The sequence below is a fragment of the Staurois parvus genome, unplaced genomic scaffold, assembly GCF_062004578.1.
Source record: "Staurois parvus isolate SC_StPar_1 unplaced genomic scaffold, SC_StPar_1.0 ptg000745l, whole genome shotgun sequence".
Taxonomy (NCBI): Eukaryota; Metazoa; Chordata; class Amphibia; order Anura; family Ranidae; genus Staurois; species Staurois parvus.
This window is the reverse complement of record NW_028318541.1, coordinates 25475-52500: the sequence shown is the minus strand read 5'-3', so window position 1 is coordinate 52500 and position 27026 is coordinate 25475. Positions and strand designations below refer to the sequence as shown.

Sequence of the window (27026 nt, the reverse complement as noted above, 5' to 3'; positions counted from 1 at the left end):
GGTTATTGCTGCGCCCCTCCGACACCAACGTTGGGGGTTATTGCTGCGCCCCTCCGACACCAACGCTGGGGGTTCTTACTGCGCCCCTCCGACACCAACGCTGGGGGTTATTGCTGCGCCCCTCCGACACCAACGCTGGGGGTTATTGCTGCGCCCCTCCGACACCAACCCTGGGGGTTTTTGCTGCGCCCCTCCGACACCAACGCTGGGGGTTATTGCTGCGCCCCTCCGACACCAACGTTGGGGGTTATTGCTGCGCCCCTCCGACACCAACGCTGGGGGTTCTTACTGCGCCCCTCCGACACCAACGCTGGGGGTCATTATTACATCCATCGACACCAACGCTGGGGGTTATAACTGAGCCCACAGACAACAATGCTGGGGGTTATTACTGTGCCCGCTGACACCAACACTGGGAGTTATTACTGCGCCCCCCAACACCAACGCTGGGGGTCATTATTACATCCATCGAGATCAATGCTGGGGGTTATAACTGAGCCTACAGACAACAATGCTGAGGGTTATTACTGTGCCCACTGACACCAACACTGGGAGTTATTACTGCGCCCCCCCAACACCAACACTGGGGGTCGTTATTACATCCATTGACACCAACGCTGGGGGTTATTACTGTGCCCGCTGACCCCAACACTGGGGTTTATTACTGCGCCCCCCAACACCAATGCTGGGGGTCGTTATTACATCCATCGACACCAATGCTGGGGGTTATTACTGTGCCCGCTGACCCCAACACTGGGGTTTATTACTGCGCCCCCCAACACCAATGCTGGGGGTCGTTATTACATCCATCAACACCAATGCTGGGGGTTATTTCTGTGCCTGCTGGCACCAACGCCGGGAGTTATTACTGTGCCCGCTGGCACCAATGCCGGGGGTTAGTACTTTGCCTGCTGACACCAACACTGGGGGTTATCACTGAGCGCGCCAACACCGAGGTTATCACTACGGGTTATTACTGCATCTGCTGACGTTACAGGCCATTCATTTTGAATTAGCTACCTAACTTAACGCCTCAAACTTCAATGCACAAAAACAAGCTATTGCAGGGGTAATGAATTAAAATGAAAAAGGAGTTCTGGTCACTAAAATGGTCTTCCAGCCAAGGTCAGAATCTCTCTTTTGAAGTAAAAACAAAATAGAACCACCTTATATCAGCTGGTCCCCATCAGCAAACCCCCTTATAACGGGTGTCCCCATCAGAGTGCCCCCAAACATCAGGTGTCACCAATCACCATACATGAGGTTCCCCCACCATCTGTGCCCTCATATCAGGTGTCCCCATCAGGGTGATGGTCCGGACTGGACTGTTAGAAGGGTCTGGAGTCGGACAGCAGCCCACCATTTAGTAAAGGCTGTGCTATTGTTTGGCCCTCTTGAAGTGTTGGGAACCACATTTGAGGCCCTCTATAAATTTTAAAAGGTGACCTCCACTGATAAAGGAGATACACTGCTTGTTCTGTACTCAGAGAAGGCACCGAGAAGAAGTGGGTCTTGCGACTCTAAAAGAGAAAGCAGTTCATGTGACAGAACCATAGTGGCCAGAAGGAAAAGAAGCAGCCCGGGCAATCATCTCAAGCCAGGCCGGCCTTTCTAGATAAAGTCAATCACTCCACTGCAGGCATTTTCACGTGTCTGCAGACCGGAAAGGAAGATGCACTTATAAGAACAATGGCTGCACCCATTTTTGCAAAATGGCCCTTTGGCTTCCATTGAGGACCAGTACAGAGGGAACGCATTCCATTGGCAGACCGGTGCAGCAATAAAGACGCCCCCCCCCCAGCATGGATTATTTCGGGGAGGAGACGCAGTTTCTGGTTACACCCGGCAGCTGATCACTGCTCTTCCACTAATTGAGGATGTTCCTTCCTCTAATGGTTCTATGGATGATGTCACAAGAGCTCTGGGGAGTCATAGGAACCCGCAGGAAGATGAAAAGTGTTCTGCTATGAATAGTATTAAGTAACGGCACACGAGAAATACGGTTCTACAGCAATTAAGACTCTGCCTGTCTGCAGAAGGTAATCGTTGCTGGATCTCGGCGCTGTCCACTCCTATTCCAGCTGGCGCCCAATCAAGGGAGGCCCATAAAACCACTGCTGCTTTGAACACCCTTCTACAGCCACATCGTCCTAATAGTCAAGCAATGGAGTAGAGTCCATTTCAGTTCATGCACATTTTATTGCGACTTTCACATGCTTGCTGTACCATATTTCCGTTATCTATAGTTTCTACTGTTAGTTTTCATTTGTAGAGACCCCCCGACCAATAACTGGTGATCTAAAATCACATTGTTTTCTGTCCATCAGACTAAGAGTGTCACTTAGCAGCAGAAATGTGCAGTCACTGTGCAGTACTGCTTAGCAGGAAGCCGATTCCGCATATGTAATGAACAAATATGGCGGATATACATTGGTGCTTATGCATCTTTCATAATCTTCTGATATGTAAACCATTACCATAAGATCATAAATAAAGCAGTCTGCAGTCATATATCTGAAAAGGATTACAAAGAATAGAGATTCCCTTTAACTGTAGGACAGGTTCACTTTAGGTGTCAATGCATGGCAGTAGTTGTTGAGGTTCGGATAAACAGAGTGTGTCCTCGCCAAGCGATGCTGCTGACGGCGGTTGTAGAATGGTGACGGAAAAGTGAAATGCACAGTAAATGTGTGTAAAAGACTGGCCTTGTCCACCATCTGCCTATCCAGGAACCCGAGAACAGGCGCAATGTATCATTAATGAGGAACGCACAGAAAGCTCCTCTATGGGAAGAACCAGATCAGGCATCCTGCAGACAAAAGGCTACATTCACTAGGATAACACACCAGGGCGAGGATGCTTATTTCCTTTTTTTTTTATGTTAAAAAAAAAAGTTTTCAAAAAAAGGCCAAATTCATGGCTCACTACAGATCCCAGCATGCCGTATCAGCGAAGATTGGAGGGATAAATAATTCTTCAGAATGGCATGAAGGCGGATTTCACTCTGTTGCAGTAAAATGCATGAAAAATGGATGTATATTTCCATTCATTTTATGTACATTCTTACATGCACTGGTGCATATTTTGATGTGTTTTAGCACGTGTTAAAATGCACTGGGAGATGCCTGTGACCATTTAGTTGGCGCCCTCAGCACAGAAAAGAAGTCCCCCCCCCCCCCATGGGCGCATAAGTGCTGCAGCTCAGCATGAAAGCTCGCCAACTGCACATATGCGTACAGCCAATACTATTATTATTATTTCAGGTACTTATATAGTGCCGTCAATTTACACAGCACTTTACATATATATTGTACATTCACATCAGTCCCTAACCCTCAAGGGGCGTACAATCTAAGGTCCCTAACTCACATTCCTACATACACATACTAGGGACAATTTAGACAGGAGCCACCTACCAGCATGTCTTTAGAGTGTGGGAGGAAACTGGAGTACCCGGAGGAAACCCACGCACCCACTGAGTGAATTTGAATAGTGCATGACCAACATTACTGGAGTCAACTTGGTTTTATTTCCACGTTCTTTCATTATTTAGTAATGCAAACTCCAGGCAGGTGGTGCTGTGGTTGGGATTCGAACCAAGGACCCTAGTACTGCCAGGCGGAAGTGCTAACCATTTAGCCACTGTGCTGCCCGATAGAAACAGGTTAATTGTAGGATGTTGGCTGGGGGTGGCTTCAACAGCGCCACCCACTGAGTGAATTTGAATAGTGCATGACCAACATTACTGGAGTCAACTTGGTTTTATTTCCACGTTCTTTCATTATTTAGTAACTTTTTCAAACTCTTTCCTAGCACTTCAATATTTTCTAGCATTTCTGAAGAAGAATCTGAAGGCATCTAAAAAAAAATAGTAGTAGTTGGGAAACAAATGTGACATTCATACACAGGAGGGATTCTCCAAAGATTCCAGAGATTCCACAACAACATCCTTATCAGTCAATGTATACCCTTCTCCTTTTTAAACCCTCAAAAAGTCAATACTTTCTCCCTAGAAAGTGCAATAATATATATATAAAACCTTTTTGTGAATTACAAAAATAAATAAAATACATTAATTTTAAACATATAATATACAATAAAGTCCCACTGATCAAAAAAGTGTCCAGAAAGAAAGTCCAAAATAGTGTCCACAAATATCCCAAAATTGTTCCACTCTTTTCATCCAATGAAAGGATTGGCTCCTATTTCATCCAAAACGCACCTCGAAGTAAAAAAATATAATAATATCTAGTGCATTACCTTAATAATAATAACAATAATCACCCCATGCAACCAAAATACACTTCAAAAAACCTTTTGTGCAAAAAAAAAAAAAAAAAAATTCAAATCCAAATTATTTTCTTATAGTGCATATAATCACACAAATCGAACTATGAGCACTCTGTGGTCACTGCAATTCAGTGTCTACCATCAACCAACACACAGTAGTACTAAATACTATTACCCTCTATGAGTATTGAAATGCTCAAACAATACTATGGAAAAATATTTCTCCACATTCTCTTCAAAGAAGTTTTTTCCAAGGTCCTCAGAGAGATAAGAAGGGTCCCAGGACTAGTATTCAAAGCATAGGGATAACTTTTTATTCATCACTTACATTGAAATTTAGAAATATCAGCTCCAGACATGGTTCCAAGCTTTTCTATCAAACACCATAGAAAACCATGTGTTGAAAACCAACAAAATGGCCACGGAAACACTTCCGGTCTACGTACGTGCGTCGTGACGTCACTCCTCTAACGCGTTTCGTCACTTCCAGACTTCATCTGAAGTTTTTTGAAGTGTATTTTGGTTGCACGGGGTGATTATTATTATTATTAAGGTAATTCACTAGATATTATTTTTTTTTTTACTTCAAGGTGCGTTTTGGTGAAATAGGAGCCAATCCTTTCATTGGATGAAAGGAGTGAAAAAATTTTGGAACATCCTTATCATAATGACTGGAATGAGCTGTACAAATCCTATGGTGTGGATATTTTATACATTTCTTCTATCATTTGCCCTGTTCTCTATTACAGCATTTCTCAACCTTGTATCAGTCATGGCGTCCTTTTGAAAGTTTGCAAAATCTTGAGGCACCCTGGGTAGGTTATACATTGTTTTACTGAGCAAAACTAAGCCTTTTATTTGGAGGTAAATGTTAATGGTTTTTTGTGGGTTTTTTTTATCAAAAGGAAAACTGGAGCAAAATAATAAAAAAACAATAATTTTTGGATGTTTGTCAGTTTATGCTATTACCATGATCTACCACCAAAAGTAAATTTTCCTACTCCTGACCTGTACGAGGATACCACATATGTGTGTGCTATTTGTGAATTTTACCATAGCACGGTAAAGAAACAATAGTGTGCATTCTGATTTATTTTTATCCAACCTAAATATACGGACAATAAATGACTTTTTTTTTTTTTTTTTTTAATTTACACAGACTTCTCTTCTAGTGCAGAAGATTCTCACCTGTGGGTATAGAGTTGTGTATATGGAGATTTTCCATTTATTGATATTTCTTTTCTACTGGTTGAACTAAAATGATTTGTTTTTGTAACTATGTAGTGAGTTACAATGTATCTTTTTCTACTCCCAGAGAAGAAACAGTACAGAAGTGGGTTCTAACATTAGTGATCACTATGACTGGGTATCACAACGATCACATGATCAGGAGGCGATCTTACAGATTCACAATTGTTACTCTGAGACCAGGAGTTCTTGGTGACAACTAGGTCTCCATGTTGGGGGGGGGGGGGAACACCATCGAGTGCACTTGTAGCACAAACATATGCAGAGCACCATGGAAGAAAGCCACTCCAGTCATGTCCCGGGGCGGACTGACCATTTGGAAACTCGGGCACTGCCTGAGGGCCCGGAGTCAGTAGGGGGCCCCATGAGATGCCCCTGGTACCTTTTTCATGGGCTTTTTTGAGTTTGGGCAAGGACACAGGGGTCCCATGATCCTCTATTGCCCAGGGGCCCCATGAGTTTCAGTCCGCCCCTGGTTATGCCCCATATATGTGTTAAACCATTAAGGGCATCAACTGGTGGTACCCCTGACCAGTGGTGTAGTGTGGGTGGGGGCACTGCCCTGGGCAAAAAAAAAACTATACCTTTCAACTGTCCAGGATTCTGCAGGATCATCCTGTGATTTCAACAAAATCCTGGTATCCTATGGATCTGGGCTGCGTCCCGTGCTGAATAAGTTCCACCACTTGGCTCCACAAATTCAACCCAGCTCAGATGTGTAACATGCACTGGGGGTCAATTTACGATGGAAGGAGTGATGGAGGGGGGTAATGGAGGTTGGTAAGAGGATCTGTGCTGGGGGGACGATTTTGGAGGGTGGAGATTTGTGTGTGGTGATTTTGTACTTGGGACGGGGATTTGTGCTGGAAGGGGAAGAGGATTTGGGGGTAACTAACGTATACCAATGATCTACAGTTTAGAGCAGCCTCTCTCAACCTTTTTAATATGGAGGAACCCTTGATATAACCCAGTTGATAAATCCCCCCCCCAGATAGATAATAGGATCATTGTTGTCAATGTCTACCCATCTGGCCCTTGGTTGAAAAACCCTGTGTTAAAGGGTGCAATACCTGCCTTGCCGCAGGTGCCACCAACCCGCACTGCACCACTGCCCCTGGCAAATGCAGATGGCACCCCGGTTGAGAAAGGCTGCTCTAAAGAAGACATTTCATTGAAAAAATTGGGTAAAAAAATGGGAAATTTTGGTAAACTTTTTCAATTTTATTACTGGCAGTAAGCTGCAATTGTGAACACAAGGTTGAAACAGTTTACAAAATTCACATGCTTTATGTCTGGCGATTTAAAAAAAAAAGAAAAAAAAAAAAGGGGAGCAGAACAGAATATACCTTCCACTGTCCCTTACATAGCAGCAGGCTCTAGGTCTCCCTGTCCTATCCCATTACCATACCCTGCCATTATACTGTTAGCCAGAACAATCAGCGAGGATCATGTTCCAGAGCGATAAGCCTTGCAGAGGCCTAATTGTTGGACAGCTCCTGAACACTTGTCCTTTGTCTTCTGCAGGAAACACATTATTTTCTCCAAACAAGCACACTGCCAACTACACACTGCCCGCTGAACCGGAGAGGAAAGGTCGCTTGTGTGCCTGAATGATAACAAAACATCAACACATCACACCAGCAACGCTACTACAGATGGATCAAACTGAAACTTGAAATATGTTGCGAGGTTCGTTCTTGAAAAAAAAAAAAAATCCAAAAGATAGTGTTCTATATAGTGTTTTCTTAGCTTAATAAAAAAAAATTAAATTTCAAGTTTTGGGATCACCAACCCCTTCGTGCCTAAGGGTAAAACAAATGTTAATGCCCAAGCACAATTTTGCAACTTTGGCACGTGTTCGTAAAACTTTACATATCATCACAATTACTTTGTGCATCCATGTAGATTATACCTTGTTTTTTCAGGACAAATTGGGCTTTCATTTGGTGGTAAATTGTAAAGGATAGCTCCTCCTCCATTTTTTTAAAAATGTAGCTGTATATTTATGGTTACTACTAACCCACCACCAAAGAACAACTCAAAATAAATTCTGCTCCTGACGATCGCAGCCGTACCACATATGTGTATGTCATTTGTTGTTTGTACCCATACTACAGCCCAGAAACAATAGTGCGCATTTTTTTTTTTATCCTACCTAAAACACACTGACACTAACGGACAGCGATACAAATTTAAAAAAAATTTTTTTTTTTTTTAACCTCCTTATCGGTATTCCCGAGTGTAGCTCGGGGTAAAATTTGAGTACCAAGAGCAGTAACCCCGAGCTACACTCGGGCTTACCATGCGGCGTTGCTCAGGGGGTCCCTGCAGCACTTACCTTGTCCTTCGCTCCCACGATGCGTCCCCTGCAGCGTCCCCGGCCATCTCCTCCGACCGATGCCGGCATCCGGCTTCCGTGTTCCGGTCCCTGTGACGTCGGGACGTACGGGCGCCGGAACCGGCGGCAAATTTGAAATTTTTTAAAAATGTCATTTTTTTAAAAATGATTATTACATAGTAAAACATTGCTGTTTCAATGCATTTCACATACATTTTGTCCCGAGTGCTTTGTCCGGCGCCCTGCCTGCATTTTGACTGTTTTTTCTGCCTGAAAACTGATTAAAGTCCATGGCGTCCAAAAAGCATCCCTTTACGTCAAAAGCGGTTTTAGACCGGCTAGAGAACAGCGATAGTAAATCAGAACCACTTGCAGAATTGAGTGATAATAATTCGTGGGGGAAATTCCTCATCAGACAGTGAAAACGATTCTGCGACTTTGCTCAGCTCTGTGCGAATTTGCCTCTATATTTCAAATTTCAGTGTTTTTGGTTTGATTATATTATTGAATTAAAATTATTATTATATTATTTTTTATGATTATTTATTAAATTATAATTTATGATTTCGGGTTTCAAGTTTTATCATCCCCGGGATGTTTACTAGACTCTTGTTCGGACAGATTTCAGTGAGTTATTCCTAAAAATTACAGCCTACAATAAAAAACTACATATTTCCATGAAAAAAAATGTACCGCTTTCAGCACAAAAAATCAGAAAGAATCATACTGCCGAGGAGGTTAAATCCTGCCCAAAATATACCGACCATGACCTCTGACCCCGACTTGACCCTAACACTAACCCTGGCACTGACCTAGCTCAACCCTTGATCTAGGTATTTTTTCTTTATTTATTTACACACGGATATTTGTTTGTCAATAAATGAATAAAAGCTGATCATTGCAAGCACCCCTGTCAGTGATAAATGGTTTGCTTCAACCCTCAAATGTTGGGCTGCTTGGTCTGTTAAAGTATATGTGAACCCTCACCTTGTAAAAACAACCCATTCAGTTTAAAGTAGAAATGAAAGGCAAAATGTGTGTATACATTAAAAAAAAAAATAATTACAAACATCTATTTCCCCCGCCTTTTAGAAGTGATCACATACCCTCTGTTCTCAGCTGCATAATATCTGGGAAGGGGGGGGTTTGGGGAGGATGAACAACAGCACACAGATCTTTCCAGTGAACGGCTCTCAACATAAGCATGATAACTGAGCTCCCAGCACAGCTAGAAAACTGACCACGCTGTGCTCTGAAGCCTAGTGTAGTCAGTTTTTTATTAAGAAAGCAGGGTGACTGGCAGGAACACCAGGGATTTCACACAAAGGAAGCAATACAAAGAAGACAGGCAAAATTTTCAGACAAGTACATGGTACAGCAGGCACACATCAGGAATATGAAATATTAGGTTGACATTCTTTAAGAGGAAGTCGCAAGATCAAAATGTGTACAAAAGAACTACAACAAAATGAGTAAGCTGCAATATAATGACAGTTTTGGGTTTACTACTAAGCATTAGTAAACTGCAATATATTCCATTTTTGTTTTTGGGTTTAACCCCGCTAAAAAAAAAAAAAAAAAAAAAAAGCAACATGGAAAAAGTTCAACAATTAGACATCAAATGGGGAAAAAACAGGTAAGTCAGGAAGAAAAAAAAAAAAAAAAAAAAGAAAAAAAAAAAAAGGATTCTATGTGTAGCATTTTTTTTTGGATTTCCAGCAGTGGTTGGGCCCCTGCGCTGTATTTTGCAGCCGCTGGCTTTAGAGAGACTCGAGCTGCACCAAACACTGCAAGATGACTTCATTTCACAGCCAAGCTCAACAGATGACAATTTAACCCTCTGCTGGCCAGAGATGGGTCCTAGCTGCAGAATTTATGCAGATTTATGCTAGATTTTCCCTCGGGGGGGGGGGGGGGGGTCTTGCATTCTTACTCCGAGGAGTGCAATCACTTAATTCAGGGTGGGTGCTGCAGGGCCAGGAAGGAGGCATGACATAAGACCTCCTGGCACCACACAACGCAGGGCAGGCAGCCAGGAGCACCGAGACCAAAATACATTCTCCAAGACACAGCTGTAACCAGAGCCCTGGCTGGTCATGTGACTGCTGGGGCCCCGCAACGCACAACAACACGTCTGTCTAAAAACTAAGGAATGGTGTCGCACACGTTTCAATGACATGCTTCAGGTCTGCAATCATTTCAATATTTCAATGTGGGATTTTGATTTTTAAGGGTCAAACACAAAAAAAAGAAACAATCTGGAAAATTTTCCCCCTTTTTACCGAGGCTGTAGCATTTTTTTTTTTTTTTTGCCATGAACTTTTAGACTGCAAATCCAAGAGATATTCGGACAGGACATGAAACATTTTTTTCCTGCTTAAATTGCAACAAAAACTTACATTTTTTAAAAATTTTTAGACTGTAATTATTTTTTTTATTAATGGTAAGATTGCTGGGATTCTTTTTATTGTATAAACATCAACACATCAAACTATACATCAGTACCTGCAGCGAGTTGAAAAAAACCACAAAAAAAAAAAAAAAAACCACAAGCATCACGTGCATTTTTTTTTCTTTGCGTGGACGTGCATTGAAGGGGATGTCAGAACACAAAGTTATATTAAAAAGCTTAACCCGGGTTCACACTGATGTGGTGCAGAGTTTGCAGCGTTCTCTGTGCGAATTCCGCACCGCGTCAGATTCGCACCCCGTTCATGCGAACCGCTGCGGGTGTGTATGTTAACAACACCCTGAAATCGGTCCGCAAAACGCAGTGCGAATCAGATCGCAGAGGTGTGAATACGCATGCGATCTGATTCTAGGGCGGACCAAAAAAAGGGTCTTGCAACTTTTTGGTGCAGATGTGGTGCGATTGGAGCCGTACAAAATGTACGGCTCCAGTCACAACGCATAAAAATTGCATGTGATTTGCACAGGAATGCAGTGCGGTTCCTGTGTGAATTACATGCGATATACCGCACCGCATATATGTGAACCCGGCCTCAAAGACATCCATTGAGCTCCTTGCTTCCTGCTTGGACTGACAACACAGAGACCCTGCTGTACTGAAATCTCAAACAGTGTTGTCAGCCCCACCTGCAGGACTACAGCGCTCTGCCCTCTCCACTCGCGTACACGGATTTCTTTCCCAGACAAACAATGGTAATGCTTTGACTTTCAACAGCCTGCCCATTCATTGCCAGTAGAGGAAAGGCTCTTGGGAGATGTAGTTCTGGGGGTAAACCTGGGTAAAGTGGAAATGAGCTCCCAGTACCTGCCCCTGCAAGAACTTTACAGGCCTGGTGATGAGGTGACAGACAGTAATAAAAGCCATTTGCTGCTACAGGAACAAGATAAGAGGAAAAGGAAAGGAAGGTTTGGGGATAAATTTGAGTAATCCCTTGACATACCCTTTGAGGACCAATAAAGAATAGATTGACACAGGTACCACAATGTGGACGACTTGACGCATTAAGTGATACATGGGCAAATGGGCAGCACAGTGGCTAAATGGTTAGCACTTCTGCCTGGCAGTACTAGGGTCGCTGGTTCGAATCCCAGCCACGGCACCACCTGCCTGGAGTTTGCATGTTCTCCCTGTGCCTGTGTGGGTTTCCTCCGGGTACTCCGGTTTCCTCCCACACTCCAAAGACATGCTGGTAGGTGAATTGGCTCCTGTCTAAATTGTCCCTAGTATGTGTATGTATGAATGTGAGTTAGGGACCTTAGATTGTACACCCCTTGAGGGTTAGGGACTGATGTGAATGTACAATATATATGTAAAGTGCTGAGTAAATTGATGGCGCTATATAAGTACCTGAAATAAATAAATCTCTGAGGGCAGGGGAGTAGGGAGGGTTCAGCATTACCCACTTGCATGGCTCCCATCCCCCAATCCGCAGGTAATAGGGTGTTTGAAAGCCAGGATGTACCATCAGAGAGAGCCCCCCAAAGGTATAACTTTAGTATATGAGGCAGATCTGGCAGTCGGGGACCAGAATGCAGTTTGGGAAAGCAGTGTTCAAAACGCACTGCAGCTGTGAATATTAAGATAATGACACCCCAAATTCAGGTCGCAAACACAGTGCGCTTGCCTGCACCAGACTGCATGGTACAGAATGCGATCTAGATGCAGTGCTTTTCCAAAAGTAGTGCATGCATTCATGCGATTCCTAGTGTGAACTGCCCCCTTGAAATGACTAGGAATTGACATGGATACTGGAGCCACATGCAACTAAAGCCACTTTGGCTGCGATGTACCAGGTCCTGAGCTGCCCGCCCACCTGCCTGCACCGATTTTCATAAACCCTGACCATTTGTGGTCATGAGATGGTAACTGAAAGCACCAAAATAAGGCATGTAAGATTATTTTTACTATTTGGAATTTTGGAACATGATATACGTCACGCTGAGCTTTCTGAGAAGGTTAACCTTTACTACTAAAGTGGTTGTAAACCTCAGACATGAAATATGAACAAAGCATATCCCTCTATAGTGTGTGCTTACCTCAATCCAGAGCACTAAGTGTCATTTCTGTCCGCTGCCTTGCTCTTGTGCCATCAGTATAAATCAATTCTGACAAGATTTCCTGACACCAAGAGAAAAAAGGTGACAGGGAAGGACACAGTCTGATTGACAGCCTCAGCTCTTTCTGTGTGCTGTGAAGGGGGAGGGGGTGTCTCTTCCCTCCAATGAGCTCTCAGAGCTCTCCTCACAGATGTAACTTCAGCTCCCTGCCCCCTACTTTTCAGAGCAGAGAGATCCTGTGTAAAGTCAGCACTTTGAATGGATGTAGGAGAAAGACCGCTAAAGATAATCAGGTACAACTTATGTGGGAGAATTCATTTTTCTGTGTGTATCACCTGGGGACAGTCACTTCACAGGGTATATGTAATGATCAGTCCACCTTTCTGACTGTTTATGGTAAACTTATATTTAGGTTATAATAGGACACATGGTCACAGCCTGCAGACCCCCACTCCACGGTCACTTACTGAATCCAAGGGTCCTTCTTTCTGCAGGCTAATGCCATTGCTTTTAATCTGGAGCAGCTGTGTGTGGCTCCGCCCACACAGCCATACCATCCATTCACAGGAATCTGTGAATGGAGAGACTACAAGCCCCATCTGCCACTGGGGAAAACAGACTCCTAGATATCAATGCAGCAAAAGTGCACTCGTAGTCCATTGACAGTATGGCCAGCCCTGTGATTGAGGGGCCATACTTCAGTACAGACCTGCGACTGGGAGGTCTGTACTGAAGCCAGAGCATTGTGTCCGCTCACCCACTGATCGCAATACTCTGCAGGCTCCAGAGAAAAAACAAACAAATACACTCAAAGGAGAGTATTTATTTTTTTTTGCAAAAAATACCTTTAGGCTCGATTCACACCTCTGTGTGTTGATGCATTTTTGCAGAGCATTTTAACACTGTTTTTGATGCTTTTTGTGTTTTGTTTTTTTTTGTCAATAGGAAAGTATTGACTTTAGATGGGTGTGACTTTGATGTGACTTTGATGCAACTCCGGATAGGTGTGACTTGAATGCGACTTTGATGCTACCCGAGTGCCAGAGAGTGTAAAGTCGCATCAAAGTCATACTACATGAACAGAACTGTCATACTTTCCTCTGTGCAAAAATAAAAGGTCATACCCACCCAAAGTGGCTTCAAAGTCACACCCACCCAAAGATGCATCAAAGTCACACCCACCCAAAGATGCATCAGTCACACCCACCCAAAGATGCATCAGTCACACCCACCCAAAGATGCATCAGTCACACCCACCCAAAGATGCATCAGTCACACCCACCCAAAGATGCATCAGTCACACCCACCCAAAGTTGCATCAGTCACACCCACCCAAAGATGCATCAGTCACACCCACCCAAAGTTGCATCAGTCACACCCACCCAAATTTGCATCAAAGTCACACCCACCCAAAGATGCATCAAAGTCACCCCCACCCAAAAGTTGCATCAAAGTCACACCCACCCAAAAGTTGCATCAAAGTCACACCCACCCAAAGAGACATCAAAGTCACACCCACCCAAAGTGACATCAAAGTCACACCCATCCAAAGTGACATCAAAGTCACACCCACCCAAAGTGACATCAAAGTCACACCCACCCAAAGTGACATCAAAGTCACACCCACCCAAAGTGACATCAAAGTCACACCCACCCAAAGTGACAAAGTCACACCCATCCAAAGTGACAAAGTCACACCCATCCAAAGTGACATCAAAGTCATACCCACCCAAAGTGACATCAAAGTCACACCCACCCAAAGTGACATCAAAGTCACACCCATCCAAAGTGACATCAAAGTCACACCCACCCAAAGTGACATCAAAGTCACACCCACCCAAAGTGACATCAAAGTCACACCCATCCAAAGTGACATCAAAGTCACACCCATCCAAAGTGACATCAAAGTCACACCCATCCAAAGTTGCATCAAAGTCACACCCATCCAAAGTGACATCAAAGTCACACCCATCCAAAGTTGCATCAAAGTCACACCCACCCAAAGTGACATCAAGGTCATACCCACCCAAAGTGACATCAAAGTCACACCCACCCAAAGTGGCACCAAAATGGCATTAAAGTCAATACTTTCCTACTGGCAAAAAAAAAACAAGACACACCAAAAACGCAACACTTGCGGTTACATAAACGTGAAGCTGTGAGAAAAAAGCCCTTGGCCCTTAAAAAATAAATAAAACACTCCACCTCAAAATGCACAGATGTGAACTAGATCCATAGGAAGTTATGTTAAATGGACTGAAGTGCGTTTCTGCAAACTGGAAGATGCACTGAAATCCGCAGAAGTCTGAACTTCGGATTAATAGCACCCAATGCACATATAGAGCAGAACCAATAAAAGGGCACCTGGGCTATAGGGCACCACAATGTACAAATGAAGGCTCTGCGTTACAAAAGAGCGCATGCACTGAAGGCCCGTTTATATGAATGAGTGCGGCAACTCACACAAGCGGCCATGTTTAGGTGTGTGCGTTATGGTGTAAATGGGCCCTTCCAGATAACAGAAAAAAAAAAAGACCCAAATGGTAGATTGCAGTATGGGGGTCTTCCAGAGCAGGGTGCTTTTGTGTACAGATCCCGGTGTGGGGGAGGGGACTATGCAGACATGGTGTTAGGTGTGAGGACCTTTAACTCTTAAAGTGCTTGTAAACCCTTCCATATACCCAGTGAAGTGACTGGCCTAAGGTGATAGATGAAACAAATCCTCCTACACATGTAGCTGTTTATCTACGTTCTTCTCTTCTCTACACCCGTTCAAAGTGCTGAATTTATAAAGCTTGTCTGAGCTGTCAGAAAAAAAAGGGGGCAGAGAGCTGTCTCCATTAGCAGAGCTCTGAGGGATGTCTCGGTGAGCAGAGTTCTGAGAGCTGATTGGATGGAAGAGACACACCCCCTTTCACAGAGCACACAGGAACAGAGCTGAGGCTGTCAATCTGTTGGAGGTTCCCTCCCCCGTCACCATTCTTCTCTTGGTGTCAGGAAAACCGGCTCATGCAGCTAGCAGAGGAAGGAGGTAGCAGACAGAAATGACACATAGTACTCTGGACTGAGACAAGTACACACTATAGAGGGATATGCTTTGTTCACATTTCACGTCTGAGGTTTACAACCACTTTTAAGCATTCGGTTTCGGCGTGTTAATGCACATGCGTTATGGCGAGAATTACCAAAAGTAGCATGAAGACACCTCAATCATCATGAATGGGCCATCAATGTACCAATCAGGATGTATAAATGTACATGACGAGCAGCACAGTGGCTAAATGGTTAGCACTTCCAACTGGCAGTACTCGGGTTGTTGGTTCGAATCCCAATCACAGCACCACCTGCCTGGAGTTTGCATGTTCTCCCTGTGCCTGCATGGGTTTCCTCCAGCTACTCTGGTTTCCTCCAAAACTCCAAAGACATGCTGATAGGTGAATTGGCTCCTGTCTAAATTGTCCCTAGTATGTGTATGTATGAATGTGAGTTAGGGACCTTAGATTGTACGCCCCTTGAGGGTTAGGGACTGATGTGAATGTACAATATATATGTAAAGTGCTGCGGAAATTGATGGCGCTATATAAGTACCTGAAATAAATAAATAATGACCGCTTCATGATCAATGACGTGTGCCACAGCACACGGTATACGTGATATGGTGCGTTGGGCTCTATTGTATAATGTGATGGGTGCCATTGATAATGAGTGACAACACAACGCAGTGCGCAGAGCGCGCACTTTGCCATGCATCGTGGTAGCGCACATGAACATTTTAGCGCACATTGCCACATGTGAACGGTCCTTACAGTTAGTGTGAGGCAATCTAAAGGGCTGGCATCATGCTCAGCGCAGGAAGACTTTGCCAAAATCAACCGCCGACAATTATCCAGCAACAAAATCTCATTTTTTGTGATGGTTACCCTATTCAGGGCCAGAAACGCACGTCATACGGTTGCCCTGGGTTACGGCACTTTGCGCTCCCCGATTACACAGATCTGCAGCTCCGACAACCAACGAAGGTACACCCTGAGCATTGCCCAGCCAGGACTAAATCCACCTGCAGCTTCCCCCAGAATGACCTAGAAAGGCCGAGTTCCGTCATACAGTGACACGCGGCGGCGTGCGTCTCCGTCATGGATAAACCTCACTTACATCAGATCTCTGCTGCAACTCTGCACTGAAAAGCACAGATCAGTTCCCAGCAACTGGAAAAGGTTTCCGCCTGCAGCAGAGTGGGCGGGCACAGACACCTGACGACGGCTCGTCTTTACGGGTGTCACTTTTCTGCGTTTGCAGTGCCCGTCAATCGCAGGACGACAAAATCTCATTGACTTGAACTGAATTGCACACATAGCAGGTCAGGGGCCGCGTTGCGTTCCTTTGGACGCCGCAGGTCCTATTGAGGCGTATTTGCGTATAGATGGCAGACGCAACGTTTGACAGGAACCCCCCGAGGGCGCCGGCCCACACAGACAATTGTACTGATTTGTCTAGGAATTGCTCTGCCATGGCATGGACAGGAAGCAAATCTGTTACATTTGGGGATATCCAGAACCCCCTGAAGACTACAGCGCTCTACGTTCAAAATAAACGACGCAAAGAGGCGCCATTATGACGCAAACCAGGAATTAACCTGAATAATGTCTGTTACTTTGCGTTAGGCCTGGCGCATTGTGTGCGGAGCACAGGACCCCTCCCGCCCCACTAGCAGCAATCCGCAGTGCCTGCGAAAAGATGATTTCATCCGCTCTCTGCCAGGATATCCAGCGGGGTCATCGTCACCCCAGACCGGAAGAATGCTGCAATATTCCGCCACCGCCAGATGTCCTCACCCGGTCACCGGGACATTTCCCCGCTGTCACCCTATGGCTGCCATCATGTGCCCCTAGAGGAGGCATTAACCCTGAGAGCCCCGTGCTGGGGAGAGAAGGGATGCAGTGACATTAAATGGTTACAATGTATCACATGGAGAACCTCCAGCCTGGTATTTCCATATCTACAGTGTGTTACATTGTATCAGCCGGGACATTAACCCTTTCAGGAGCCCCTCTTACAATCCCCTTTTCTGCTGGAGAGATACAAACGTGACAAATTAATATTCCTCGGCTACAAGATGTCACCTTCACAGGAAGGACTCCAGAGTCTCAACTTCATGCTGAAGAAAGAAAAAAACATGGGGGGCATTAATCCTCCATTGTCCCCATGTACCCCTGAACTTACACCTCTCCTGTATAGGGGGGCATTAACCCTTCCTCCTCCTGTACGGGGGGACATTAACCATTATCTTCCCCCTCTCTTGTATAGGGGGACATTAACCCTTCCCCCTCTCCTGTATGGGGGGGGTTATTGACCCTTCCTTCTCCTTTTTAGGGGGATCATTAACCTTTACCCTCCCCCCTCTCATGTATAAAAGGACCATTAACCCTTTCCTCCCCTCTCTCTTGGATAAGGGGACATTAACCCCCACCCCTCCTGTATAAGGCAGCATTAACCCTCCCCTGTACAAGGGGACATTAACCCTTCCATCCCCCCTCTCCTGTACAAATAAAGAGCCATCAACCCTTCCCTCACTCTTCTCCTGGATAAGGGTGGCATTAACCCTTTCCTTCCCCTGTGCTGAATAGGTGGGCAGTACCCTTCCCTCCCCCTCTCCTGTATAGGGGGAAGTTAACCCTTACTCTCTCCCCCCTCTCTGTACAGGGGGGCAGTACCCAACCCCCTTTACTGTATAGGGGAGCATTAACAGTTACCCCCTCCTGTATAGGGGGACATTGACCATTATCCTCCCCCCTCTCCTGTATAGGGAGGGGGACATTACCCTTACACCCCCCCCCCCTCTACTGTATAGGATAGGGGAGCATTGACCCTTCCCCCATATAGGGGGACATTAGCACTTACATCGCCTTCATGTATGGGGGGGGGGGTTAACCCTTCCCTTTTTAGGGGGATATTAACCTTTACCCTCTCCTGTATAAGAAGGCCATTAACCCTTTCCTCTCCCTTGGATAAGGGGCCATGAACCCCCCTCCTGTATAAGAGAGCATTAACCCTCCCCCTCCCCTGTACAGGGGGACATTAACCCTTCCATTCCCCCTCTCCTGTATAAATAAGGGGACATTGACTCTTTCCTTCACTCATCTCTTGGATAAGGGTGGTATTAACCCTTTCCAGATCCTGCTGATTCCAGCTCCCCCCCCCCCCCCCCCCATGATCAGAGGGGTCAAGATAAAGTATAATTCCAATTTGGATTTAACCCTTGCAAAGCTCTACCTGTTGTCTACACGTTTCACCAGGTGGGTGATCAAAAGTGATTGAGAGAAAGAGAGTGAAATTAAACATTCTGCTGTCAATTCCGAGGCTGGGCGCGTGTTAACCCTTGCAGATACCCCCTCCCCCCACTTTGCTCTACATCTTGGATCTGCAGCTCTCAGAGAAAACATATAAAGTACAATGCAGCTGGCGGGGGGGGGGGGGCAGATACCCTCTATCCTTATCCCCCCCCCCCTCCACCTCTACAGCCACACCTGACCTTCTCAGGGCTCCTAAAGGGTTAAAGATAAGATACAAAGTAGCAGTAAATTAATCAGCAATGATGACCCAGCATAGTCCTATGTGGGGGGGGGGGGGGTCAGATACCCTCTATCCTTATCCCCCTCTACAACCACACCTGACCTTCTCTGGGCTTACAAAGGGTTACAGATAAGATACAAAGTAGCAATAAGTTAATCAGCAATGGTGACCCTGCATAGTCCTATGGGGGGGGGGGGAAGGGGGGTGGTAATACAGAAAACAACCTCAACAACAGTCAGGGGCTCCATAGACAAAGAAACAACCAAGGGCATTAACTCTTCACCATCCTGCCCACCAAAAGAGGAATCCCACTGTTTTCTATGGTGGGGGGGGGGATTAACCCTTCCAGCTGGCAGGTGATCAGGAGATACAAAGTAACAATAAATCCTCCCATGTGTCCCCTAAAAAAGGGCATTAACCCCTACCCCCCCCCCTCTCCAGAGGATGGATACATTGTATTCTCCATACAGGGGTGACATCTACCTTCCATCAGAGGCAGGTCGGGGATCGGATGATACAAAGTAACAGGTTACACCCCCCCCCCCCCAGAGACTTCCTGCACTGTGACCCCTTCATCCCCAGTGTCTGCCGAGCACTCCGGGGGGGAGGGGCATGTATTCTGTAAACAGAGGATTAACCCTTTCAGGGAGATATAGAGAACCAGAAGACACCCGGCACATTGCCTGCCCCCCCCCATGTACATTAACCCTGTCCTCCTCTGCCAGGTCTGGGGACAGCAGGGTACAAAGGGGGGACGGCGGGGGTACACAGGGGGGACGGCGGGGTACACAGGGAGCCCTGAACTTGAACCCTGTAATTCCCCGTGTCTGCACTTAGGGGGTCCACAGAGACAGCACCCCCCCCCCCCCCTCTACAGGGAGCATTAACCCTTCCCTCCCCTCTCCCGTACAGGGGACATTAACCCTTTCCCCGGAGGAGGGGGCTCTCACACTCACCCAGGGTCCGCCTCTGTTTGAAGCTCTTCTCGGACGGCATCCTTCCTCCGCTCTGCTCTCCGGTCTGTATGTGCGGCGCCCGCCCCAGCCAGGCAAAACAAAACACGGGCCCGTGACGTCAAAGTTACGTCACCCGGAGCCTCCCCGCCGCCATATTACGTGTGGCAGGGGGCGGGTAGACACGTGACTCTCCCCGCAGAGCTGCCTGAGCCAGACAGATAGTGGGGGTGGAAATGAGAACTACAACTCCCAACAGGGGCAGGACAGAGCCTGGGGTCATACCAGGGACAGATTTATGATAGTTTTTCTTATACTGTACTATATTAGATTACAGTTTTTTTGATACTATATTATACCAGTATTATATTATATTGTACTATCTTATACTAATATTATGTTACATTGTATTATATTATAGGAATGTTGTAGTGTACTATATCACACTAATATGTTGTACAGGCGTACCTCAGTTTACGAATTTAATGCGTTCTCCGGAACGTTTCGTATTGCGGAAAATTTGTAAACCGAAACGCGGTGTCCTATAAAAAAAAACAGTGAATCCGTTCCGGAGGTCAGAAAAAAGTAAAAAAAAAAGTATTTTATCTGTTCAAAACTCTTTAGAAAGTGCACTTTAAAAGTATAAATACTGTTCAGGGACATAATTTAAAAATGAATTTGTAAATGTACTGAAAACCAATTAAAAACTACAGTGTGTTGAGCTTTCAATTTATTAAATGAGCAGGGAATGGATAAGATCTGTCACAGTTTGTTTTTTGTTTTTTTAAGCTGTCTGTGTTATGTTGGGAAGCTTTTCTCTTCTGTCTCAACAGAAAATGAGATCAAATCTTTCCAGAGTGAAAGAAGGTCAATGTGCACTGGTGTCCCCATTGGAAAGTATCCCCTCTTTTCTTAAAAACTTGTAAAATTGTGGATTTTCCGTAACTTTCTGCCACAGTTACAGTGGTTACCAAGACAAATGGAGTGACTCTTCCAAGCAGAAATACAGACAGTAATAATAAACTGAGACTGACACCAAAATAAAGTTTTGGCCACAGATGCACTTGTAATGTATGTGTTATATTGTAAAGCGCTGAGCAAACTATATAAATCCTGTATAATAATAATAATAATCCGTTCCGGAGGTCAGAAAAAAAGTCAAAAGCCTTATCTGTTCAAAACTCTTTATAAAGTACACGTTAAAGGCACGGGGCCGGCGCTATAAACCTCCTAGGCGCAATGCATCCTGGGGAAACTTGCTTCGTATTGAAAAAAAACTTAATAAACTAAAGCATTATTTTCAATGGATTTTCATTCATAAACTGAAAATTAAGTTAACAGAGGCGTTCATAAACCAAGGTACGCCTGTATTGTACTGTGTTATACTAATAATATATTGTTCTATATTATACTATTATATTGTGCTATATTATACTAATATTATTTTGTATTGTACTGTATTATATAATGTTGAATTATATTATACTAAAGTTATATTATACTGTATTGTACTAATATATTATATTGTAGTATATTATACTAATAATATAATCACTGACATCTGATAAAGAATAGTGATAAAGGGACCTTCTACTGCACAAATAGGATATAGAACCCGGTCATGTGACCAGAGAAGAGGCAGCGGTCACATGACCCAACAGAGGTATCAATCATGTGACCAACATAGAGTCATGGAAGCACAGAAGGGATGCCAGTCTAGTGATTTATGTAGATGCGCTGGTCATGTGACCTAAAACGAGACACCCATTAAAGTAACAATGTGGAGGCATTGGTCATGTAACCACAGTGAAGGCAAAAGTCATGTGAGTAAAAAAGGGACACCCCTCAATGGACTCGTGTAAAATGCTGATCATGTGACTAAAGCAAAGGCACCAGTCGTGACCAAAAAAAGGGACACCCGACAACAGACCAATGTGGAAGCACTGGTCATGTGACTGAAGCAGAGCTGCCAGTCATGTGGCAAAAAAAGAACACCCCTCAATGGACCAATATGGAGGCACTGGTCATGTAACCAAGGAACGGATACCCATCAATGCACTAATGTAGAGGCACCGGTCATATGACCAAAGTGGAGGCACCAGTAATGCGACCAAGAAGAGACACCCATCAACAGACCAAGGTAGAGGCACTGGTCATGTGACCAACGAACGGATACCCATCAATGCACTAATGTAGAGACACTGGTCATATGACCAAAGTGCAGGCACCAGTCATGCGACCAAGAAGAGACACCCATCAACAGACCAAGGTAGAGGCACTGGTCATATGACCAACAAACAGATACCCATCAATGCACTAATGTAGAGGCACTGGTCAAATGACCAAAGTGGAGGCACCAGTCATGTGACCAAGAAGAGACACCCATCAACAGACCAAGGTAGAGGCACTGGTCATGTGACCAACGAACGGATACCCATCAATGCACTAATGTAGAGACACTGGTCATATGACCAAAGTGGAGGCACCAGTCATGCGACCAAGAAGAGACACCCATCAACAGACCAAGGTGGAGACACTGGTCATGTGACCAATGTAGAGAATCATGTGAGCACCAGTCATGTGCCCAAAAAAAGAGAGACTGTCAGTGGACCAATGTGGAGGCACTGGCCATACGACCAAAGTGGAAGCTCTTTAGATGCTGATATTGGGGAATTTTTCTGAAGGCCCCTGAATTGGCTCTGCCTGAACACCTCAGGGTAACACCTCATCCCCACGTTTATCCAACCAATTTCTCAGTATTGGTCATGTGACTAGATCACCAAATGGTAGCTTGTGGCTCTTTGGAGCGTCTTGTCATACGTGTAGAATGCAATAGATGAGTGCTTAATGTTGTTTTTTGGTCCATTTTTGTGACTTTTCATTGATTGTAATTATAAAATATTTTATAAACTGTTTCCGTTCATTCCTGATTGGTCAGTTCATTTTCAGTGTCCTCAGGTGTCATGTAAGTATCTCAGCTATGTAGTTACCTGTTTACTACTTCATGACTTCACCCTGCTGACAGCCCATTTCCTGCATTCCAGTGTGACACACCGCTTTCATGTCCTGTTATATAACTGTCCTCCTGACAGGGGCACATGTCCTGCCAGGGCCTGCAAAGTGTATGTACAAGCAAATGCCAAACATTTTCTGTGTAGAGTAGTGAGAGGTTAGGAATCCAGTAAGTTTGTTTGTTGGCATCCCATTGGGGAGATTTCTAGCTCTTCCTGTCCCCAAACACAACACTGAGGGAATTCCCCTCTTAGACACTTTTCACTGCCCCATCTATTCCTGTTCTGGTGGCAAAAAGTGTGAATTTCCCATCACTTCCTCTTTCAGAGACACATCGGGAAGTAAGAGAAAACCTTTCCAAAGTGGGGACATTCTGACACTGGGACAGTTGTCCCCATTGAAAGATTTTCCCTTAATACCTGTTCTGGTGACAACAAGTGTAGATTTCCCATCACTTCCTCTTTTAGAGACACATCAGGAAGTAAGAGAAAATCTTTGCAAAGTGGGGGCATTCTGTCACTGGGACAGTTGCCGTCATTGAAAGATTTCCCCTTAATTCCTGTTCTGGTGACAAGTGTAAATTTCCCATCACTTCCTCTTTCAGAGACACATCAGGAAGAGAAAACCTTTCCAAAGTGGGGACATTCTGACACTGGGACAGTTGTCCCCATTGAAAGATTTCTTCTTTTAGAGACACATCAGGAAGTAAGAGAAAATCTTTCCAAAGTGGGGACATTCTGTCACTGGGACAGTTGTCCCCATTGAAAGATTTCCCCTTTATTCCTGTTCTGGTGACAACAAGTGTAGATTTCTCATCACTTCTTCTTTCAGAGACACATCAGTAAGTAAGAGAAAACCTTTCCAAAGTGGGGACATTCTGACACTGGGACAGTTGTCCCCATTGAAAGATTTCCCCTTAATTCCTTTTCTGGTGACAACAAGTATAGATTTCCCATTACTTCCTGTCTTGGTGACACCAGGACAAATAGAAACAGTGAATCTGCCCAGAGGTGACACAGACAGCAAAGCCTGGAGATTTATTATATAATAACTTTGTTTTCTTGTTATCATGCATTGGATGGACGGTGGTGGAACTATGGAGACACCTGATTATTTTCATGGTCACTTATGTTGTGATGGAGTTCAGTAAATCTACAAGTTTCACACCTTGTTTTTTGGGTCCACATACAAAATTACTCCGAAGATAAATTATTTACAAAATTAATATTATTGATAAAAATTACAAAAATTATATAAATGTATTATTTGTATAATTCTTATCAATATTATTACTTTTATATATAATATCACCGCTACTGATATAATTTTAGAATATTATATTTCATTCTCATTTCTTCATCAAAGTATTATATATATGATAAATATAGCACTCTATATATGTGTGTGCGTATATATATAATATACATTGTCTTATTATTATTATTATTATACAGGATTTATATATTATTATACAGGATTTATATATTATTATTATTATTATTATACAGGATTTATATATTATTATTATACAGGATTTATATATTATTATACAGGATTTATATATTATTATTATTATTATTATACAGGATTTATATATTATTATACAGGATTTATATATTATTATTATTATTATTATACAGGATTTATATTATTATTATTATTATACAGGATTTATATATTATTATTATTATTATACAGGATTTATATCGCGCCAACAGTTAGCGCAGCGCTTTACAATATAACGGGAGACAATACAATTACAATACATTTCAGTACAGAAGGAATGTGAGGGCCCGGCTCGTGGAGCTTACAATCTAATCTTATAGTATATTACTTATGAGTAAGATTATTATCATTTAATTTTCATCAATCCAGTATCCTTCTTATTACTTTTCATTTTTACTTCAATGTTGCCCTTACTGGCTTTCAAAATAAAGTATTTATCTTTATTATTTTTTATGTTTGATGTTACATTTCAACCATGATGAAGGGGGTAGAGTGTAGCCCCCAGAAACACACTGATTGATCGATCGATCTATCTATCTATCTATCTATCTATCTATCTATCTATCTATCTATCTATCTATCTATCTATCTATCTCTATATCTATCTATCTATCTATCTATCTATCTATCTATCTATCTATATATTTATTTTATTTTTACATTTGCTGTATGAGTGTGACAAACATTCACACAACCACAGCAAAAAGTCACCTTATTTTGTCCCATATGATTACTTCCTACGATCGCCAGCACAATTTAGCGGGCATAATGTGGTCTTTTTCTGATTAAGGTATTTCAGGAAAAATACCACATTGTACCCACTAGATGGCACTGGCAATCATAGGAAATAATCATACTAGAAAAAATATGGTGATTTTTGTTTGGAACTGTTTGTCACATTCATACAGCTTTTTTTTATGTCTTTTGCAAACAGTTTGTCTTTAGTATAAACCCATATCTGGAATTTCCTGAATATTATGGTGTGATACTTTAAATCTAGTCTCATCTGGCAATAATAATCTGACAGGGGTTGTATCCCTTCCCCATTCCATCTAAAGCCACCAGGAAAATGTGCTGCCTTTAGATATACAGGCCTTTAGATATACACTGTTTGTCTTTTTGGTAGATTTATCCCCATTTATGTACTAAAGCCACCTGGCAATGAAAGATTTAATGCCTCAAGCTAAAATTAGCTGTAGAAAATCAGATTTCACTGCAAATAGACTCATCTGCATACTAATCACCAGTCTGGGAAGGATTCCTCCCACCAGGAAGCCAATGTCATTGTATTCCCTAGCTTGTATGTATCACTGAGACAATGGTGGTATGGTGGAGGGGACCTGTCACCTACATAGAGAGACCAGACAATAGTTGTCAACTAATTAGGTGTCACATGTGTGACTGTGGGGGGACATTAGAGTGTAAGCTCCTCTGGTGCACAGACTGATGTGACTGGCTCAGTGTTCTCTGTACAGCACTGCGGTATATGTCAGAGCTATATAAATGTATAATAATAGTGTGTGACTGTGGGCAGACATTAGAGTGTAAGCTCCTCTGGTTCAGAGACTGAGGACTGGTTAAGTGTTCTCTGTTCAGCACTGCGGTATATGTCAGAGCTATATAACTGTATAATAATAGTGTGTGACTGTGGGGGGGGCATTATAGTGTAAGCTCCTCTGGTTCAGAGACTGATGTGACTGGCTCAGTGTTCTCTGTACTGTGGTATATGCTTGTATATATCACTGAGACAATGGTGATATGGTGGAGGGGACCTGTCACCTACATAGAGAGACCAGACAATAGTTGTCAACTAATTAGGTGTCACATGTGTGACTGTGGGGGGGGGGGGGGCATTAGAGTGTAAGCTTCTCTGGTGCAGAGATTGATGTGACTGGCTCAGTGTCCTCTGTACAGCACTGCGGTATATGTCAGAGCTATATAAATGTATAATAATAGTGTGTGACTGTGGAGGGGACATTAGAGTGTAAGCTCCTCTGGTACAGAGACTGAGGACTGGTTAAGTGTTCTCTGTACAGCACTGCGGTATATGTCAGAGCTATATAAATGTATAATAATAAAGTATAACTGTGGGTGGACAGTACAGTGTAAGCTCCTCTGGTGCAGAGACTGATGTGACTGGCTCGGTGTTCTCTGTACAGCACTGCAGTATATGTCAGAGCTATAGAAATTTATAATAATAATGTATAACTGTGGGGGGACAATAGAGTGTAAGCTCCTCTGGTTTACAGACTGAGGACTGGTTCAGTGTTCTCTGTACAGCACTGTGGAATATGTCAGTTATATAAATCTATAATAATAATAATAGTGTGTGACTGTGCGGGGACTTTAAAGTGTAAGCTCCTCTGGTGCAGAGACTGATGTGATTGGCTGCAAATGGATGAGTTAGTCTAGTGTTGGGTGGATGTGATATGGAAGCAATCATGTAAATGAGACAATTACAGATCTACATTATAATCTGCATCCCACAGCCGGGTGTTGGGCTTCAGGTATTACCATATTAAGGATTGGGGGCTTCCTGTGTATGGCTCCACACAGGATACAGAGATTGTTCTCATGAAATG

The 27026-nt window shown here is 43.7% G+C and overlaps 1 protein-coding gene across 1 annotated transcript in view; it reads right to left on the bottom strand.

The window, feature by feature from the left end:
• The window catches only part of MAP1LC3B (microtubule associated protein 1 light chain 3 beta), a 32990-nt gene extending 12908 nt beyond the window's left edge, over positions 1 to 20082 (bottom strand). The window contains exon 1 of the mRNA XM_089654115.1: positions 19930 to 20082. Coding sequence (XP_089510241.1) covers positions 19930 to 19969 — 40 coding nt within the window. The 5' untranslated portion in view covers positions 19970 to 20082. The remainder of the gene's footprint in view (positions 1 to 19929) is intronic.
• Between the last annotated feature and the right edge of the window lie 6944 nt (positions 20083 to 27026).